At 43.9% G+C, this 22,276-nt stretch overlaps 1 protein-coding gene across 1 annotated transcript; it reads left to right on the forward strand.

Moving 5' to 3' along the window:
• The first annotated feature begins 1,477 nt into the window (after positions 1 to 1,477).
• Positions 1,478 to 19,542, forward strand: LOC149362279 (pfs47 receptor-like). Its single transcript, XM_089569679.1, has 3 exons — positions 1,478 to 1,599; positions 7,696 to 7,910; positions 18,935 to 19,542. The coding sequence occupies exons 1-3, from the start codon at positions 1,521 to 1,523 to the stop codon at positions 19,181 to 19,183; spliced, it is 543 nt and encodes a 180-aa protein (XP_089425805.1). The 5' UTR covers positions 1,478 to 1,520; the 3' UTR covers positions 19,184 to 19,542.
• Positions 19,543 to 22,276: the final 2,734 nt, after the last annotated feature.

Consider the following 22,276-nt stretch of genomic DNA (forward strand, 5'->3'; position numbering starts at 1 on the left):
TGGCGCCACTTTTTCTCCTGCACCGCCCACTTTTTGGACAGTTATGTTTATAATTGACCCACCTCAACCCCCCGATTTCTCGTACGAGATTCTTTGATGCTGTACCCGATGGTACCATTATTTTTCTCATAAACCTATTCGTTCGAACGTATTCGCACGGACAAGCTCGTGATATCACAAAACCGCAAAATTTTGGACGTCTTTGGCTTTAATTATTTATCGAATTAACCCTAGCCAACTCCCCATTTCCCATTCTAGATTTTTTGATACTCTATCTGATGATATAATTCTTTTTCGCATAAACACATTTGTTCGGACGTAATCCTGCGGACAATCTCCGCCCAGTGTTCGGACATTTTTGGCTCTAAATAATGAACTTATTAACCCACCTCTACCCCCCGATTTCCCGCACGAGATTTTTAATGCTCTATCCGATGGTACCATTCTTTTTCGCATAAATTCCATTCGTTCGGACGTAATCGTGCTGACAAGCTCGTGATTACACGAAACCGCAAACATAGCCATACGATGCGTACGCATTAGTATATCCTTTCGAATTCCCCAGCATACTTCAGAAGAGGCTTCTTTGCAGTACTGAAATAAATCTTTTTCGCAACTGCCCAGGCTTTCCAAAAACTTGGAAAGAAGGAAGAGCTTGCGGGCACTTCATCACTCTAAGGCATAATCATGCCGCTATCACGTCAGTCTAGGCGGTTTTCAGTTATGTCGGCAGTGTTTTAAATGGGGCTAGATGGCCTGCCATATTCTTCTACAAGTGTGCTACATTCCGTACAAGGTACTAGACACGCGACTAGCCACCTAGGTGAAGTTCAGAGCCTACGAAAATAGATATTGTCTATGAGGCAAATTGTGATATTAAGAAATTTTCGGTATGATATGACATACATCTGCAGCTATTCTGACCAAAATTAAGCCAAACGAATATTTCAACGTCACGACAAAGCTTTGACAGGGTAATACTTATTGTGCAGCGATTAGCGAATCGGCAATCCTATTCAACGGCATGATATGAGATGATAACACCGTAAATTCTGCCGAAATCAGTCATAAGCTGAATATTTCAGACTTTACCACAAGAAAAAGGTAAGAATAAGTGCTGTATCCACTGAGAATTTTGAGTGTCGGTTGATTCGAGGGTCCTAAAACCCTATTTGCCACAAAACTGTTCCGTGCGCACGATACTAAGATGAAATCCCCGTCTGTTTACGAGGTCGCGTCTTCATATTCCATCACTGCATGTCACAAATGAGAAATTAGTGAGCCATCTGGGTAACGAAGGGATAGAACAGCGTGCTTGAAAACAGCAATGAGGGCGGTCTCTTCAGCTCCCATGCAAGGTGGGTTTTCACCCCTGAGCCGAGTTCCTGGTTCGCCATCGAAAACAATGATAAGCTCCTTCGCTTACTCATGTCAGCACTTATTGCCGGCCTATGCCAAGTTCCCGGTACGTTTATCTACGTGAATTGCCACGTTTTTGCACGCACGGACATGACTATATAATGCCCGCATTTTGCGAGAGAAACCACACTGCGAAAGTACACTGCAGCATCCCCAAAAGCCACATGACGGACTACGGACGTAAGTTTGACGTCCAGGATGCCGCCGTTCGTGGTCTGTGTTTGTTCACTGCATGCCGTCTTGACAGATGCAGTTGTGTTGATGCTGTTCTCTTGGTCCTGTTGTGTGCTTCTGTTGTGTTAGTAGAAACCGAACAATTTTTCAGCAAAAGCCATGATGCATGCACGCTGCTTCATTGCAAATAATTGTCATTAGAGTAACAATATTATACTTGAAGCTAAAGGAATGATTTTGAGGGCCCACTATCGAAACCTTCTATGCTAGGCTGATTTCAGCAAGTTATTAGAAGTCGCCCGTCGCTTGCCGTAGCGTCTGCAGGCCTCCCAAACAGTGCTTCCAAATTTGTCTCTCTAGGCAAGATCCACACAGATGAAGCCGCAATTCGTCTACTATCAGTTAGAACGGGAAGTTCTTTTCTGCTGCATTCACACCCTCCACTAAGTTGGCCGGCCTTCCCTGGAAAACATCTGCTAACAGAACCCATCATGGTCTTACTGAGATATCTCAGGCCTACGCTCAGTTCGATCGGTGCCCGTAGTTCAAGTGAAACTTTTTGGTTCTTGAACATCTGAGCATCGGTGACGGGGCCACCTGCAAGTTTTCACTGACGGCCTATGTAAAGTCATTTAAATCCTGTCTTCCTGCGAACCACATGGAGTCGTGATTTTGCCACACACCAGTTCCGCAACATAAGACCTGCAACGCGGGTCACCCCTTTGTAAATTTCGCCTTGGGTCTCGACCTAGTTTACAAGCGAATTTTAAATTATTGGAATGCTTCTATTGTGTTCCTTAGGCGAGTGACGTCAGAAGAAATCATGACTGTCTTTCATGATTCTAGCCCTACTTCTTCCTGTAATGCAGATGGGACACAGGTGTCATCGCCCAAGGTAGCTATCGACGTATTTGCGGCCGTGATTTGCAGCATAAGCTACCTTCCCTATTTCCCATAACCTATTTCACCCCGGCAAGTGCCAGGGTGAAACGCCAATCCGGATCGCGTGTGTTGCTGACCTGGAAAATATAATCTGAACAGGCACCGCCTCTACTTTACCTTACTGATCAGTTTCTTCCATAATTTTTCTGTTATGGCATTACAAACAAAACCTCTTTACTACGATGCTTTGCGCAGTTGTCTTGTTCACGAGAATGACAGGATGTCAGTCTTTCATGTGAATATTAGAAGTATAAAAAGTAAGCACTTTGAAATGCAGTCAGCTTTGGATTCCCTGAATCATAGATTTGATATACTAGCGTATACTGAAACATTCTTCACAAGTCAAAATGATGTTATCTTTTTTCGTGGCTACACGTTTGAAGGCGTGTTCAGAGAAAACCATGTTTTTCTTTTGTCGATACCCACTACGAATGGGTTGCTATAAAATGTCATGGAACACTGATCGCTTGCATTTACCAACCCCCATCTAGTGAGAGTGCTGAATTTATCAAGTTTGTGCGCGATCTCCTTGAATATGCTTGTATCATAAATATCCCTGTTGTTTTAGTTGGAGACTTCAACATTGATCTTTTGACAAACAGCTCGCTGCGACGTCTTTTTTGCGAAGCCATTGATGCATTTCTCTGCACCAATGTTATGCAGTCACCAACAAAAATAACCTTAGAGAGGAACTCATTATTAGATTTATGTATTACAAACCATGAGTTATCAAGAGTTCAATCAGGTGGGCTTACATTTGATTTAAGTGACCATTTGCCTGTATTCTGTTTTTTTCCTCGGGCGATAACAAAAAATAAACAAGTACCAACTCACCAGATAGGGTATCGCAGTTTCAATCAAAAACATTTAGCTAGGTTTAGATCCATAATGGAAAGCACTGCCTGGAGAGAGGTTTAATGAGTTAAATCCTAGTATAGCGTACAAGATCTTCCTTCAGTTAGTAAAAAGCAAATATGATACCCCCTTTTTTTTTACAGTAGCAAAAACTCCCAAAAAGTCTCGAAAGCCGTGGGTACAAAAGAGTTATATCGACGAATTCAAACCCGTGAAAGACTTTTTGACAAATTCATTCAATCAAAAGATCCAGTCGGCTTTAAGGAATACAAAAAACTTAGAAATAAGTTAGGCTCTGATATTAAAAAGCTAAGAAGCAGTATTATCAGAATAAATTTGCAGCAGTCTCCAACTGCCGTAAGAAAATATGGGATTGTTTGAGCGACTTCATGGGAAGGGCGACAACCCATATTCCCATCACATTAACATTCAATGGCGTTGAATACAGTGGCGCTGCTTTGGCAGACAAGTTTAACGCTCATTTTCTATCCTCTGGTGAATCATCTCAAAAACAGGATTGAAATCATGAAATTGCCAATTGGAAGCTTCATATTCTTGAATCCCTGCAGTCAACATGAAGTATTCACATTCCTTAGAAGCCTAGACAAATACACTGCGGCAGGCGCAGATGAAATTAAGGCCGAGCCTATTATTGCTGTTGCTGATCTAATTAGCTTGCCCTTGCAGCATATATGTAACATTTCATTAGTTCAAGGTGTTTTTCCAGATGGTATGAAAATTCCAGAATGGCTGTTTTACACAAAGGTGGCTCTTATGAAAATATAAACAACTACAGACCTATATCTGTACTTCCTCTGTTTTCTAAACTGCTGGAATATTTGATAAAAATCAGGCTGTGTAAGTTCTTTGATGGCAGACACATTTTTATTAAAGAACAGTTCGGGTTTTGTGAGAAGAAGTCAACGGAATTGGCATTGCTTAGTTTAAAGGAAAAAGTATTTTCTAATATGGATGACAAACAATTTACAGTCGGATTTATTTTAGATTTCAAGAAGGCATTTAATTCAATTAAACATGGCATTTTATTTTACAAGCTGCCGTTTTATGGCATTTGAGGTCTTGTCTTCAATCTGATCCGTAGTTATTTTACCAGTCGCGTGCAGTATAAATGTTTGAATAGTCATCAATCAAAACCTAGCCAATTAATATACGGTGTTCCACAAGGGTCTATTTTGGGTACAATATTTTTTATTCTTTACATTAACGATATAATAGCCATAGCAAGAACTCCCACAATAATTTTGTATGCAGATGATACCAGTGTATTTTTTTCTGGCATGCATCTTAGTAATATTCAGGCTGAGGCGAATGCATGGTTACAAGAATTGTCTTTATCGTTGAATATAAATAAACTAGAAGTAACTGTTAACAAAACAAAAGTTATTGTATTTAAGGCACGCAACAAGCCTGATGACTTTGAAATTAATCTTACATTCAAAAACAGTGTAATTGAGCGCGTTTCTTTCTATAAAATTTTAGGCATCATTTTTGAAGAACACTTGAGTTGGACCCTGCATATTAACAAGGTTCATGGCAGCATATCAAGGTCACTCAATGTACTCTATAAAATTAGAGACCTTGTTACGAAATGGCTGAACTGGCAATTATATTATACCCTAATTCAATCACATCTTCATTATTGTTTACTTGTTTGGGGATCTACAACGAAACTATAACCTCACGAGGTTGATAACGTTAGAGAAAAAATCAATATGATATGTCGAAAACCTTGCCTACAATGATCATACAGGTTTGTACTCCTCAAAGCATTCCATCTTAAAAGTGATCGAATTGTTTGAGTTGAGATTGCTTTCTCATATCTTTAATGATTTCAAACTTCATCCCACTAAATATGTTCAGTTACACTCTAGTGACGTGCCTTAATTTATAAGGCACGTCAGTTATAGAGTGCCCCTCGTAAGGACCAACTATGGAACCGAAATGCTTTCATATCTAATTCACAATCTTCTAAATAAACATACACCGGCCATGGAAATTATCCAGAAATCTGTTACCCATAACTCCTTCAAAGGAATTCTATAACTTACCTCCTTTCTTACTCGAATGGTTGAAAGGTTGTTCACACAGAAATTCTTGATGTCCCTGTTGTTCCGCTAACTCGGTGAATTCTCTTGTATTTCTCATTATAATGTGCCTTGTAAACATCTAATGTATAATTTAGTCAGTGCAAAAGTATGCACCTTTCTCTTACTTTCTACCTTGTGTTTCTACCTTGTCCTACTTTATACATTGTACCTTGTAGCTGTCCTGAGGACTATGTCGGGCGCTTGGACCCCATCAGGCTGAGTACATCTGGGTTTTGCCCTTGTATCCGAGACCTTTTTGTCTCAAAGAAATAATATATATATATATATATATATATATATATATATATATATGGAACATACTGCTAGCCTCTGTTGAGGCTGTTGCAGGAATGGGTACATGTTTTTTTTCGTTTTTTAGGTACATCACAAAAAAATCACAAAGAAAGTTCACACAACTGAAATAACATTGTAAAAGGGATAATCATGGGATACAGTTCCAAAATGCAAGGCGCAGTATTAAACGTAAAATAAAGCACAGTGTGAAAAAAAATATTTCCTCGAAAAAGTACAAGCAATGCCTTACTAAAAAGTTCAAAGAAACAATTATGACAGGTGACAAAGAAAACTACTCAGAGATTCAGAGCTAACAACATTTGCAGGCAACATATTCCATTCTCTAATCGCTTGCTGGAAAAATGAACAACGAAAGGTGTCAGTATTGAATTTATACTCTGTTAAATGCTGTGAGTGTTTTGTTCTGGTATTGCGTTTTGGTGAAGAAACTAAGTAGAGTTCAGAATCTATTTTAAGAGCACCGTTTAAGAGGAGAAAGATGATTTTAAGGCGCGAGGTTCGGGCGCGGTTACTAATAGTGGAGAGATTTGCCTTGTTTAAGAGTTCACTTGGGGAGTCATTACGTTTATATTTGTTAAAAATAAACCTTACTGCTTTCCGCTGGACGCTTTCTAACTTATTAATGCATAGAAACCAACACAGGATGTTGTACTCGGGCACAGGAAGGACGAGGGAACGGTATGCCACTAGCTTGGTGTCGGGAGAGGCAGTCGGTATTGATCGCTTAAGAGAAAAGAGTGCGGAAAGTGCTTTTGACGATATATATTCTACATTATTATCCCATTTCAGTCAGAGGAGATGACCGCACCCAGGTACTTGTATTTTTGAACTGATTTTAAAGGTTTAATTTCGACTTCATATGAGAAAACGAGCGGGTTCTTTTTTCTTGATACAGTCATACACACTGATTTCTCGAGATTCAGGGTCATCTGCCACTCTCAACACCATTCTGCTATTCGACCAACGGCGTTGTTTAATGTGACTTAATCGTCCTGCATCTTAATTTCTTTATAAATAATTCAATCATCTGGGAACATTCGGACTGTTGCGTTAAGCTTAACTGTTAGATCGTTGATGTAAAGTAGAATTAATATGGGTGCTAATACCGTTCCTTGAGGTACTCCAGACATTACTTTGACATGGTGCGATGCGTGGCCGTCGTAATGCACAAACTGAAAGCGCTCTGAAAGGTAATTTTGTATCCAGTTCGTAGTTTTATAACAACCAAGGAAATGTTCAAGTTTAAACATCAATTTTGTGTGTGATACACGATCGAACGCTTTCGACAAATCAAGAAATAAAACATCAACCTGGCTACGTTTGTCCAGTGCGGATGCGAGATCGTGGACCGTTTCTAGCAGTTGAGATGTACTTGATAGCCGTTTCCTAAAGCCGTCTTGATTAGAACTCAGTAGATTATTTTCTTCAAGGAATGTAACTATGTGCTTAAGAATGATGTGTTCAAATATCTTGGATGTAACACACGTGAGTGAAATAGGGAGATAGTTAGATACGTTTGTAGTGACCCCAGATTTATGAACAGGAACAACCTTAGCTATTTTCCTGTCTTTCGGCACTTCTGCGTTATCTAGGGACTTCTTATAAACAAGGAGCAAATATTTCGATACCCACTCTGCGTATCTCTTGAGGAACGCGTTCGGAATATATATATATATATATATATATATATATATATATATATCCATCCAATCTACCTACCTGCCTACTTGCCTACCTGCCTGCCTGCCTACCTGCCTACCTGACTACCTACCTACCTACCCACCTACCCACCCACCCACCACCATGCAACACCAACTATCCCGTCTTCATGCTCTGCCACCACCTTACGTTCTTGATCTGACTTCCTTAAATTTCCCGGCAGCCATCGAGTACAGAACGCCAGGCGTCTGGGTGTCCTGCCGAGGAGGGAACATACCGCTAAACGCGGTGCCTGGCGGCGACGACAAGAATGGCGAGATCACCTACGTTGGACGCGCGCTACAGGGCGGTGACGTGATACCAGGCAAGGTGGTGCTCTCCAGGTCCTGCTGTTATGTGGGATTCGACAAAGTCGAATACAAGCACGGGGATTACCAGGTCAGCACAACGCCATCCGTCTCTTGTCTTTTATCATTTCGTCTGCATAGCTATCCTGCTTAGTGCTTCCACGGCTCTTATGAAAGAGAGAAAATTCAACCGCACAGCACAACCGCAAGTTGTATCCTGTGGTAACTTTGTGCTGTGGTCTTTATTTCCCGATAAGTAAAAACGAGTTGTTGCGGTATCAGCGGGCGACGTTGTAAATCTTGCTTTCCCATCTCATTTTATTACTTCTTTGCTATTGGTAAACGCAAGCATCGAGTTCAAAGCACACGCTTCTTGGTAGATAACAGCACCAGTTCCAAACCTATGGGGACCTCTGACAAAGAGGTGAAACCTGAAGCGAAGAAGGCAGCACTATAAGATGGCGGCCAATTTTTCCGGTTGTCTGTAGACATCCATGGGTGTCTGCTGCCAATGCATCAGGTAGTGCCAGCGGTACTAATTTTATTTTATATCCAAAGGTAGGAGGATATCTCCAAGATCCCGCAGGCCTAGGCTTAACGAAGAGAAGGCACAAATTGGTGCCCCGTTTATCTATTCCACACCAATTTACATAAAAGAAATTCGGTTTCTGACACATGATATATATTATTATGTATAATACATATTGATATGTATTATATTTCTTATAATATATTATAATATATACTATATCTAATATTATATTTCTATCCATTTACTAATTTATGATGCCACATCTCCAGGACATTTTTCTAGTTGTAAGGGTTATTCAACGTGAAAATCTGTGATGCAAATTAATGTGATGACAATGTGATGCAAAGCATCACATCAACTAGGCAGTACAGCACAGCAATGGGACATCCCGCCAGTAACGAAGGAGGAAGTAAAGAAAGCCTTAGGAGCAATACAGAAGGGGAAAGCTGCTGGTGAGGATGAGAACAGCAGATTTGTTGAAGGATGGAGGAGAGATTGTGCTCGAAAAACTAGCCACCCAGTATACACAATGCCTTGTGGCCTCGAACGTACCTAGAGCTTGGCAAAAGGCCAGTATTATCTTAATTCACAAGAAAGGAGACGTCAAGGATTTGAAGAATTACAGACCGATCAGCTTATTGTCGGTTGCCTACAAGGCATTTACTAAGGTAAACGCCAATAGGGTCAAGACAACCTTGGACTTCAATCAACAAAATGGTCATGCTGGCTTTCGTAAAGGATACTCGAAAATAGACCATATTCACGTAATCAATCAGGTGACAGAGAAATGCGCAGAATATAACCACACTATATATAGCGTTCATTGATTACGAGAAAGCATTCGGTTTAGTAGAAACTTCACCAGTCATGCAGGCTTTGCGGAATCAGGGCGTAGATCAGTGTTATGTGAAAATATTGGAAGATATTGTCAATGGACAACAACGAAGACTGTGCTGGGCTCGTGCACAGAGCGCGAAGAGGACGATGTGTGTTGTGGTTGGACTGAGCTACTGTCAGCTATCTTTTTGTGCTTACGGCTACTCGTTGTGTGCGTACATTTACGCTACATTATTGGTGTGAGGTGCGGGGTAGCCTACAGCAAGCACGGAGCTCCGCAGCTGTTTTCACCTCCCCTGCTCTTCAGCCATGCTCAGCACCGCGGCTGCATCATAGGCGTCCGCCACCCCGGCGGTCATCATTGGACCCCTGCGTGATCCCGGAACCTTCAATGGAATGGACGGTGCTGTTGTGGAGGACTGGCTCGCCATGTACGAGCGTGTGAGCACACACAACAGGTACGATCCGACGATGAAGTTGGCCACCGTCATTTTCTACTTGACGGGCACCGCAAGGGTCTGGTTCGAGACCCACGAGGAAGTACTCATCAGTTGAAACCTGTGCGAGCAGAAGCATACCGACTTGTTCGGTAAGCCATTCGGATGTCAGCTGGCCGCGAAGAAGGAGCTTGCATGGCGCGCACAATCGTCCACAGTGTCCTATGTGTCTTACATTGAGGACATTTTAGCCCTCTGCATGAAAGTTAATTCCGCCATGTCAGAGAGTGACAAAGTCGGTCATGTTCTAAAGGGAATTGCAGACGATTCCTTCAACATGCTCGCGTATAAGGACTGTGGAACGGCTGACGCAATCCTAAAAGAATGCCGCCGGTTTGAACAAGCGAAGAGCCGCTATATTTCCCGCCAGTTCACGCAGTTGCCGAACACGGCGGCAACGTCGTCCTGCGTAGACTCACCCCAACCGTGCCCCCCGGCCAACATCCGACAGCCTGGCACGACTTGTGCGCCGAGAACTCGAAGCAGTGTCTCCCACAGTTTCGCAATTATCGGTACCGGACAGTGCCCCTGCAGTATCCCTTATAGAGGCTCTTTTCCGACAAGAATTCGCCAATCTCGGGATCCGTCCTGTATGCTCCATTAGTTGCCCAGATGGTCGTCGTGTGTCTCCGGTGCTCGGTGCCTGACATCCGTACCACACTCGCCGCAGCCGCAACCCGGATGAGTGGAAAACACCTTACGACAGGCCCATCTGTTTTAACTGCTCCCGAGGTGGTCACATCTCACTACAATGGCGAAGCCGTCCGTCATAAGGCCTACCGCCGCTGTCATGATTGTGTGTATTCCCGCCGCTCGTCGTCGGCCACTGAACCACAGTTCTCAAGCTCCGACGCTCAGGCCCCTCCCATCAACCGCTCGTCGTCGCCTAACCGTCGTCGATCTGCGTCGCCCCAATCTCGCCGCCCGTCATCTCCTGGCCCGTATGCTCGATCCTGTTCGGAAAACTGATGGCAGCAGCATCTGGATGTGATGCTGGTCCTACGACCGAACTTGAAAATCCTCCTTTGACTCTCCATGCTCGATCGAACATACTTAGCGTAGACGTGGACGGGATCCCTGTTACCGCTCTCATCGACACGAGAGCGCACGTCTCCGTTATGAATGTCTGTCTACGCCGTCGCCTAAGGAAAGTCCTCACTCCTGCCCACTCCGCTGTTGTTCGTGTCGCCGATGGCCGTACTTCCGCTGTCGTTGGAATGTGCACAGTCCGTGTGTCGATCGCCGGCCGTCGTACTTCGGTTTTCTTCATTTCCCTCGAACACTGCCCTCATGACCTCATCATTGGCCTTGACTTTCTTCCCGAACATTCTGCCCTTATTGATTGCGCCACAAGTGTTGTTCACCTCGCCCTACCTTTTACCGAGGAGCCATCGGCTCCAGTTGTCCACCGCCTATGTACCGTGAATTTTGTCCTCCTGAACCCCGAAGTCGTCATGCTTCTGGTGTCCACCCGGATCCTGCTAAGGTTCAAGCCGTCAAGGACTTCCCTCTTCCCCAATAGTCCTCGTATGTCGCAGCTTTGTAAGCCTGTGATCCTATTTCCGACGTTTCATCCAAAATTTTGCTTGCATCGCTCGTCCTCTCAACGACCTCTTTAAGAAAGACAGGCCCTTTTACCTGGGGCCCTGCCCAAAGACAGGTTTTTTCTTCCTTAATCCAATTGCTCACTTCCCCACCTTTTATAAAAATTTATAACGATTGCACAGCTACCATAGTTCTCCACAAAGTCAGCAATAAAATTCCAATAAGGAAAGGTGTCAGACAGGGAGACAAGATCTCGCCTATGCTATTCACTGCCTGTAACAGGAGATATTCCGGGTCCTGAAATGGGAACAGTTGGAGATAATGGTTAATGGAGAATACCTAAGTAATTTGCGATTAGCTGATGACATTGCTTTGCTAAGTCACTCAGGACTTGAACTGCAAAGCATGATCAATGAATTAGACAGGCAGAGCAGAACGGTGGGGCTAAAAATTAACAAATCAGAAAACCAAAGTAATGTTCAACAGCCTAGAAAGGGAACAGCAGTACACAATTGGTAGCCAAGTGCTGGAAGTAGTAAGAGAAAATGTCCATTTAGGGCAGGTAGTGACAGCTGCTCCGGATCATGAGAGAGAGATAACTAAAAGAATAAGAATGGGGTGGAGCGCATACAGCAGGTTCTCTCAGATCATGAATGGCAGTTTACCAATATCCCTCAAGAGAAAAGTATACAACAGTTGTATCTTACCGGTACTCACCTATGGGGCAGAAACGTGGAGGCTAACAAAGAAGGTTCAGCTTAAGTTAAGGACAACGCAGCGAGCTATGGAAAGAAAACTGATAGGTTTAACGTTAAGAGATCGGAAGCGGCCGGAGTGGGTGAGAGAACAAACGCGCATAATGATATCCTAGTGAAAATCAAGAAGTGTGCTTGGGCAGGGCATGTAATGCGAGGGCAAGATAACCACTGGTCCTTAAGGGTAACGGAGTGGATTGCAAGAGAAGGCAAGCGTATTAGAAGGCGGCAGAAAGTTAGGTGAGCGGATGAGATTAAGAAATTTGCGGGAATATGGTGGCCGCAATTGGCGAGCGACAGGGTTAACTGGCGAGACATGGGAGAGGCTTTTGCCCTGCAGTGGGCGTGGTCAGGCCGATGATCATGATGATGATGATGAAAGCATATGAGGTAAACAAGCTCTAAAACCCAGGTTACTACTTGTCTAGAATTATATGGGCTACTGCGTAGCGCTACACAAAGCACGCATCACATAAATGTAGACGGCACACGTACCTGTCCACCTTTATGTGAGGTGTGCTTTGTGTTGCGTTATGCAGTTGCCCACCTTAAATCATGAGTCATCAAGCGTCAAAGCAAATATTACTAAGGTACAAATCTAGATATTCATTGCATAAAAATATTAAAAAGGAAGCTATTATTGTTGTGTATACATGTTCACGTTTCACAACTTTCTTAAAAAACCGCATACCAACTACTTCATCTTTCGAAAACAGTCATGTCCAACAGTCTTGGATAAAGATTTTGATTGTTGGAAACTTATAATGTACATTTACGGAAATACTGATGATAACGGTCCATTGTTCCGACGCGTAGGAAAATCTTTCAGTGTTTTCCATCGCTCGCAGAGAGCAGTTGTCTTCCATAGAAGACCAGTTGGAAAGCTTTGGATGATAGCAAAAATGTTAAAAGGAAAAATATGCAATCCAGCTGATCGGAGATCTCAGGAAATATTAACTGTTATAGTGAAATCTTAGAATACATGAAAAAAAATTGCATCAATGAACTCTTTTTCATTAAAAATGCTCTTGCCCAGAAATTTTGGGCATGCGCAGAAGAAAGTTTTCCATGTGTTTTTTCAAGCTGGGCGCACTGTATTTCCATCCCTGCTCGAGGAGAAGGTCACACGAAAGTTGCCTGCTTTTTAGTGAGCTCTTCACCTAAGGGAGCATGGTTAAGTAGCATGGAGCAAGGTACAAATTTTAAGGGCAGTGCTTCAGTGCCATAATTACAGTGTTCATAATCTCTGCAAGCATTCGTTTGGATCCAGGGGTTGTGCAATTGTAAAGTGGCCACGTGGCTGCCCTTGAGCACCTGCGAACATGACAGCTTGATTAAAGGGCCACTGACTACCCTCTGGTCGAAAATATTTTCTACCTCTCTGGTGGCGAGGCTGCTCTCCTTCCGTTCCCTCCTTGAGATTTTTCTCTCTTGCGCCTCGTCGAGTAGGCTCCGCAAGGGAAAATCGCCGTTCCTCCTCCGATGCTAGACGGGGGCGTGGTGTCTGACGGATTGCGTGACATGTCAACGTCAAGGTCAAGCCTTGAAAAGAATTCTTTTCTTGGTTTTTGCTACCCGGTCTATTTCAATTTCGCGGGTGGAGGGAGGGGGGGGGGGACCGGCGGCTATCTCAAAATTCTCTCTATTTTGCTCTTTGGGTCTCTTCGCGGTGCTTCGTCGCGTTTTTTTTTCTTTTTCCTCCTTTCCCCGGTTGCTTGGGTCGTGGACGTAGTCGTCCTGAGTGAAGTGTTTTCCGCAAACCACCACATTTTTTACCGTTGTGTCAGGAAGGCCGATCCGTTGAAGCCAGACACGACTCCAGACACGATTCCACTGGCAATCTGTGCCGGTTCGTTGTTTGACTTCAGTCGCTGCGCGCGCATCCAATGACGAAACAGCGTCGTTGCATTTTCTCCGCACGCTGAACGATCGAGAGGCGCGATCGGCTCGACCACCTCAACTTGTTAGCGAGCGCATCCTTTAATACATCTGCTTGTCAACCCCGGTTAGCTAGCCACCTTTTCATTTCTTTTTTTTTAGCCTCCCCATCTTTTCACAAGTACCTAATGCAGGACTTGTTGGTTCATGCTACAAAATTTTTTAACGCCTCAAAATGGCACACGCACAGGAAAAGACACTTACTGTCCGTTTCTTTCTGTCTTTTCCTGTGTGTGTGCCTTTGTGCGCCGTTAAAATTTTGTACCATCTTTTCACGACAGGAGGGGTGGGAGTCGGTTTTGTGCGAAACACAAGGCGAAGCACAGACCCGGCAACCGCCCGTTTGCTTTTCTCCGTGTACGTTTATGTGTTCTGTATGTTTGTGTCTTTTCTCTGGTCCTAAGCTCATGTCGTTCAATGGAGCCAAGGTGTAGACAAGATGCACGAATGACGAGCGGTGTGCGTACAGAGCGGTCGAGTGTGCGCGCGAGAGAAAGGGTCTACTACACACGACACGGCATATGCACACAACACGCTAAAGCATACATCAACTGGTACAACTAAATAAAACCTTGTTTTGGGGGCTTGCATGGAGGAAAAAGAAACTGAAGAAGGAGCGCGCACGCAGAGGGCTATCTGGTACCGCGATGAAGGTGGGGGGGAACCGACTCTCTCCGGTTTACTATTTTTTTACTTTTTACGACCAGGGTTCAAGGCTGTCGCCGGAGGCTCCCTCCTCAGTTTTTTTTTCCTAAGTGCGGAATTGTAGGCATGTGCCAAAACGGAACCAACACCTAGTTTTCATCTTCAGTGTTGAGGAAATGAAATGAGAGAGATTTTTTCTCCTGATATGACGGTTTTCACACAGAGCCGTGGAGTAGATCGGTTACCGTGTCGCGGCACCGTTTCCAAATGCTCCGGGAGGGGGTATCTGGAGACCGTACGCAATTCATTTGTCTATTTTAAAACTATTCACTCAGGAAGGTCACAACTCTCAGTGCGGAAATTTCCTATAAATTTACTGTACGAATCAAACAACTTGACAGCAGTCATTAAATTCATTACAAGATCTGAATGGGCGCCTTGGCTTAAAACCGTGAGCCGAAATTTTGATTTGAATACGCTGATACAGTGGAAATACAGATTTTCGTACTATCACTATTATTGTCTCCAGGATTAAAGTGATATTGTCCAAATACTAGCCGATACCTGAACCACCCGCGAATTGCTACGCGAAATTGCCGGGCCTTTTTTCGTTAAGGAACCTACACTGCAGTTTGATTTGTTGAGGACACAGCCCAGAACAACATCACACGGTGTAGGCGCCATGCAGGCTGCACGCGTTCCAAAATCAATCCGTGCGAGAGCACTTGTCAACAGAGCTCTTTGGCCTTCCCAGTTGCGAGATATGAGCGACAGGTAGTGGTGAAGAAGTTTGTTTCTTTGCATACGTCTGAAAAAAAATGGCCGTTTAATTGGGGCGCAATTCGAATGTTTTTAGGATTGTAGAGATCGCCATGCTTGTTAAGGTAAGCTGTGTAAAAGTTACAAAGTCGGGGGAAAGTGATAAATTCGCTATCGACTGAATGCAAAATCAGCGAAAAAAAAGTAGCAACAAAAATGCATAGATAGCGCAGTCCGAGACTTCAGTTAGCCAGTACAACGTGGAAAAAGCAACTCTCTTCGAGAAAAGGATGGAAAAAAATGACCACAGCCTCTATGTGGAAGTCCTAGATGGGACCGCCACTCGTAAGAGATAACAAAGGCAGTATTAATGAATTTGGGGAAGATGCTAGCAAAAAGTGGTCGGAAAATTAGTTCTAAGAAGCATGGCGGAGACGTAATGATATAATTTTAGCAATAAATATTCCATTTAGGCATAGATGGTGAACTTGTAGATAACACTGAAATGTTTGGCGGCTTCTTTCTTACATAAATATCCGGAAACCAAAGCCCCGCGTGGTAGCAACTGCCACCATGCCCAGGAATTGTCTAAGAGCTTCGCTTTTAACAGCGTAAAGCCATTAGATGCCCTATACAGCAAATGATATGGTTTTTGGTTTATGGGGTTTAACGTCTAAAAGAGACTCAGGCTATGAGGGACGCCGCAGTGGAGGGCTCCGGAAATTTCGACCACCTGGGGTTCTTTAACGTGCACTGACATCGCACAGTACACGGGATTCTAGAATTTCTCCTCCAAAGAAATTCAACCGCCGCGGCCGGAATCGAACCCGCGTCTTTCGGGTCAGCAGCCGAGCACCCTAACCACCGAGCCACCGCGGCCGCCTGTACAGCAAATAATTCCTGATACATTTCAATAATAACTAAGCAAAAAGCTAACCCCTTGATATCCTAAACTCTCGTTCCTATTTTTTTAAAATAAAAGATACACAAAATAAAGAAATGTAATCTTCGCAGTAAAACAAATTTACAGGCGTGCCCAGCGAATACCACTCCCATTAATTTGGACAATTTTAGTTGCGCAGAATCTTTCAGGAAACTGAACTTTTTCACATCACATCACTTTAATTTCCTTAAAGACCCCTCGCGGGGTGTTACATAAGGGGTGGGTTTTTATGAAGTACAGACGTTCACTGTACGGCACTGTATGGTTCTATGGCTCGGCGTTTACTGCAGTCATGAATGTTCCAGGGCAAGTGATTGCGGCGATATCGTGGGCAGCTATATCGCGTTTCATTGAATATTCGCGTCGTTGATATGGAAAGCTGCTCGCCGGGCAATGAAGAGAGCGAAAATTCCCGCAACCGATTGAGGTCAATGTATTTGTCTCGTTAATAGAAAGAGCCAAGAGAACAAGATTCGAACTGCCTCTACCAGACGTTCCGCCCCTGCTATATTAAGCGAAAAACACAAGAGATAGGCAGTGCGATTCTGCGAAGACCGTAATGATGGCCTCGTTGCGTGCATGTTGATTATGCTTTACAGTGTCAATGTGCCCTGCCTATAGCCATAACAGATTCAGACGTTCATGCATGAGTGCAAAAAAAATTGTGTCTATGCAGGTTGCGCTACATTGAACACCACACTCAGGAGCTGTCAGCTTAGTGAGTCCAGTTCTTGATATGTGAACAGACGTAGTCGAAGAAAGTTCATAGCGCCGCGAGGCACCATGACGCGCTTCATGGATCACGAGGCGCTTCGAGCGTACCTTGGAGCTTTCGAGATTTCCTGATTTACACTTCCCTTCCTGCCCCGACGCGCAGAGGCAGTCGCCAATCATTAAATGTTTCTCGAGAATATTTCTTTGTGTTTTTCTTCACTTTTCGTTACAAGGACAACTGATTTAATCGAGAGTTTTCCTCGGGAAGCAAAGTTTCTGCCATAACCAGGACCAAGCGCATTACCAAATGTTGTGTGTAAAAACATATTCCACTCCATTTCAACTGATTCAGCCGCTTTGGTGCATCGTTCACAGGATGGCCTTCGGGCTCTAATTGCACCGCCTAGTAGTCGCAATATGTCTCATTCGAAGGGATTACATTCAATGCAAACCGGTGGCGATCGTTCCTGTGTCGATGCGAAGAGTCAGTGTGGGCGAAGCATATTTAGGGCATATAGAATTCCTCCTGTTACAAAATCCCAGCACTGGATATTAAGTGGGCACTGCTGTCAATCCCTTTTACCAAGAGAGAAGGCCATATCCCCGCATTTGCGTTTAGACCTCGCGAAGCAGGGGTCTTGGCGGAGAATATCAATTGTACGAAGCAAGCTCTTAAATTAAGACGGAATGCTTCCATCACTTGCCGCTCATTTGCCGTATCATACGCATTTATGTCGAGGAATAGCGCTCTCCAGACCTAGGTCTCAGGAGCTCCGACTCTGAAACCCACAACTTCTTTTGGAGACTCACTGATCACGATTAAATCATCCACATTTGACAGGAGCACTTAAGACGGTCCGAAAAATCTGTCGAAAAGACGTGCTTGATCTCAGAGCCGTGAGACATTGCTGAACCTTACTTCGCGCGCAGGCCGCCACGATTTATGAAGCAGAAAATTGTCGCCACTACTTCCCTGTATAACATTTTTTTTTGACCCTGTAGGTAAACTAGGAATCACTATTATGGAAACAAACTAACAAGCATTAGAGTACTCCAGCACAACACAACTGTATATTGAATCCGTGACAACGAACGCTGTTAGCTTCGTGGCTGCCGCGGAAACTACGGCAAAAAGATGTTTAACTTCAAACGTCCTATCTTCCTGAACCAGTTCGCAGAATATATAAAGCTTCTTCTTTAAAAAATAATTCATGAGAATTTTCTGAGTGTGCCTTTCTGTTTTCCTCGACATTTTTGTGCTTGTACCGACGCTTTCAGCTTTCTTGGAACTGTAGCCTCTTCTTCTTGCAAATATAAGAGGCGAGTAACCAAAAGTACAAAAATGGAAATGCGTCACACTTAGCGACAATGGCTTTTCGGTGTACCTGCAGCACGAAAATCGTCCTAATTCTGAATTTCAGAGTATATAGCCACCTTTTCTAAGTGCACGCCTCTGACGTTATGCGCTTTGGTATTTGCGTTAACTTGATCTGTTTTTCTCGGAAGTACTTGCCTCGTCTTTTTTAGTTTCATGTTTAAATCTGCTTTATATCTGCCGTTTCAATTCAGTTTTCTGTTCGCGAATTTGGTAATGCTGTATAATAGTACTGAATACATTGGCAGGCGCCCGGTCAAGCTCCTTATCGAAGCAGCTTTTTTTTTCAGGTGCTGCTTTAAGAGCAGTCAAGAACAAATGAACTCAATATAATTTTTTTATTGCCATCATTATCTAGCACGGCAGCAGAACATAGCCTTTCCTAGAGCCGCATTGGGTGCTCTTCGATGGTACTTAGGCTAGTCATGCGGCCGACAGCCTACCCATCTTGCGGCGCATTTTTCACAGGCCCCTTTTATAGCGAAGGTTGAAGAAATATTTTGAAGAGATGAATTTTTCAGTATCGTATAATAAATGTGACAATATCAGGAACGTCACTGCGATTGGTGTCGCAGGTGCTGGTCGCTGACAGCTCTTCTCTGGTGTGGATGCCAGATTCCCGTGGCGCTGTTCCGACCGGAGCCATCCAAGGGGGTGTGACATCCACTGGAGAGCCCCTTTACATCGGGCGGGCTATCTACAAGGGCATGATGACTCTTGGCAAAGTCCACCCCTCCCTGGGTTGTGCATTCGTTCCTTACGGCGGCGTTGAGCACCGCTACACCGAGTACGAGGTGCTGGTCACCAAGACAAACAACTTCTAAGAAGCCAAGAAAACTGAGCAACGTACTTCAAGACGCGATGATTACAACTGAGAATCGCTGATAAATAGTAGATAGCCTGAGACTATGCTTATTTAATTTCAGCAGACATGCAGATTTAAACAGAAGTTGCTTTCGCTTACACAGAACCTGCTGTTGTTGAAATTTTCTTCCGAAATGTGTGGCAGACGGTAATTTTTGAAAGGGCTTTTGGAACCTTACGTTAATCGCACCGAGGTGACTTGTGAATAAAAGATGACCCCAGCAATTAAAAAAAAGGGCGTGAAACCTCAATTCTAATAGTCATGTCAAGTTTCTCCTTCAACCAGAGCAGAGGGAAGTGAAGTGCTATGTGACAGGTGTCAGTATGGGGAACTTCAACTAAACTCAACACTACCGCCACAGCTGCTCATGTGCAGGTTTCCTTCTTTTTTTTCAAAGCACGAGGGAGAATTTTGAAGGCACTGGAATTCCTGAATGCACTCTGTCCTTCATGACTCCAGCTGTAATAAAATTTATGGTGGTTTAGCGTTGCTTTGCACAAACTATTGTGCGGAAGCATGTTTTTAGAGGTAAACACCACAGCCACGTACAAGAAAGCACGATTCAGGTGTCCAGTGACCCAGGGAGCCAGTTATGCGCATTTGCTTCCCCCAAAATTAGCAGTCTACAACGTTGTCCACGTCAGTGAACCCAATGAACGCTAGCGGCCTATGCCGTTTGTCTTTTGTGGTTTTCCATTTAAAACGCAAACCCAAGCTGCGCACATCTCACTTCACTACCCTCACGTATCTCAAAGCGCAATTTAGGTGTCCACTGACACGATGAGCCAGTTATGCGCTTTTACTTTAAACTCGAGACTTCTGAGCGCAGGTGGCAGTTGACGAAGACGACGACGGCAGCTTATGTTTACTGAGGTAAACAACAACAACATTAGGCGTGATCGGCTGTGGCAGTAGCATAGTGCTGTCGCGCAGTGGCATGCGAACCTGGTCTGTTCGCGCCGTCGCGGACAACCGCGACAACTTAGCTGCGGCAATATTTTATTTCAGCATGTATCGGAAAGGCTTCATACAAGCCTCGACTTTTTCAGGATTGTTAGTGAAATAGTGCTTTTGCAGTAAATGTGGGTGCAAAACACTGAGGAGGCACAAGGATTAACCTTCCGTTTTACAGTAACACCAAGAAAGAATGTAAATCACACCCACGTAAGAATGGAGTAGCACGTAGACGACAAAGTTGATGATTTAAGTGGTTAACCTATTTCCGCCGGCAGTGCCCTTATATGTTAGTGTCCAGTGCGTTGAAAAGGCGCAATATAGCGGTGCTTAGTGCTCACACGTTATAGAAACACAATATCGAAATGGTTTTACTTCGCGCATTAGTGCTCGGATCCTATACACCGATGGTTCGATCGATTCGTTTGACGTTGGGTCCCACAAAGCACAGGCAGCGAGTTACATGTAATGCTTCAACACACATTCATCCACATCTGTCAAAACATGGGCGGAGCTCAGTAGTTTATTTACGGCGAATGTATCGATAATTACGCAGTACAACGGTCTACCAGTGCAACTTCTGCTGTTTTGAGGGACCATATCGACAAACTACTGCATCTCGCGTTTGAAACATAGGGATCTTGACAGCAGACAAGCAAAACAGGCCACACGTCATCAGCCTTCGGAAGGCATGAGCCAATTACATATTGCGAAACGAACAGTGAGTGTTCATGTTAGGCACAAGGCAACAACAAAATGCTAATATAACACAAAGCCTAAGCAGAAACACTGTGAGGTGGTCACGCGGAAGGAAACTCAAGAGTAGTTAACTAGCACATTGCAGTATCCCTTATGCGAAAAAAAACCGTAACAGCACGAAGGAAGCACAAAAATCAGATATTGCAGTGAACATCCACAAAAGGTCAGCATCGAGGACTGCGAAGAGGAGCGTCTACGGCGTAGATCGAAAAAAAAAAAACAGTCGTTCAAAGAAGGTGTTTGCAACCTCGTCATTGGAATATAGTTATTTAGCTGTTCCCTGTTAGTCATCATCCCCTTGTTCCTGGCTTTTCCGGCATTCAGACATCTCCCGGTCATGAAACATAAGTGAATGCCAGATAGGAAAACACGTCGTGATGCCATTATCATCACCATTAATAATAACAGCAGCCTCTTAAATGACCCTTCTTTCATTAAAGCAAGCGCTTTGGCTTCATGACTGATGACCTGTAGACGCCGGACCTCCAACGGATATGTCGCCTCCTGTTGTGCTGAGCCGCAGCTGCGGGACATTTGAAGCCGCCACATACAGAGTCATCGCAGAGCATTGAAAAAGTCTATGTCCCTGACGGTTCTGAGAATGCAGCTGACAACATCCTGCCGAAAACAGCAATAAAATTTAACAACTGATGTGCAGTGAATCACCTTCATGATTTTACAAAGGAGTCTCCTTTGTTAGAACGTGTCACAGCCAAGTGATAGCCCTGCAACTGCCCTGAAAGCTTACACTATTGCGAAATTAAACTCCTTAATTTTGAGTAGAAGGGCTATTCGAACTGGCGCTTTTGCTCTCGTGAACCCTAAGTGTATAAAAAAGATTGTCAGTCCTATTTTGAATAATCCACACCGTATCGAATGATACATGCCAGGAAAGGACAAGCAGCTCGCCGTCACGGGTTGTTTTTTCCAGGTTATGATCACTGGCTTGTAGTTCGAGTTGCCCTGTAATTCTTTCATCCGACATAAGGCTGCAGAAATAGACTAGACGCTGCGTGCTGTAAAGTTAAAACATTTTATGTACACTTTGATTACATAGGATCAACAGATATACTTGACATATGCATATGGCAACCTGCTTTTAGTGAAACGCTGTCTAGCCCACGAGAGTACGCCTGGGCCGAACATGTTCAGGTATTCTTGCACTCTTCAGGCTTTGAAGGAAACTCCTTCTGTGCTTGTTCCATAATCTAGGGATCTTTTCCTTAGCAAAATCAGAAAGGAGCTGCCTAGTCAATCGCTTATTTTCATGCTCATATAAAGAGTTAATGGATGCTGCAATGACATCGCGAGGTCGTTATCCAGGAAATGGTACGTGTGT

This window comes from Amblyomma mixtum, chromosome 2, assembly GCF_055824585.1.
Source record: "Amblyomma mixtum isolate Tamu chromosome 2, ASM5582458v1, whole genome shotgun sequence".
Lineage (NCBI taxonomy): Eukaryota > Metazoa > Arthropoda > Arachnida > Ixodida > Ixodidae > Amblyomma > Amblyomma mixtum.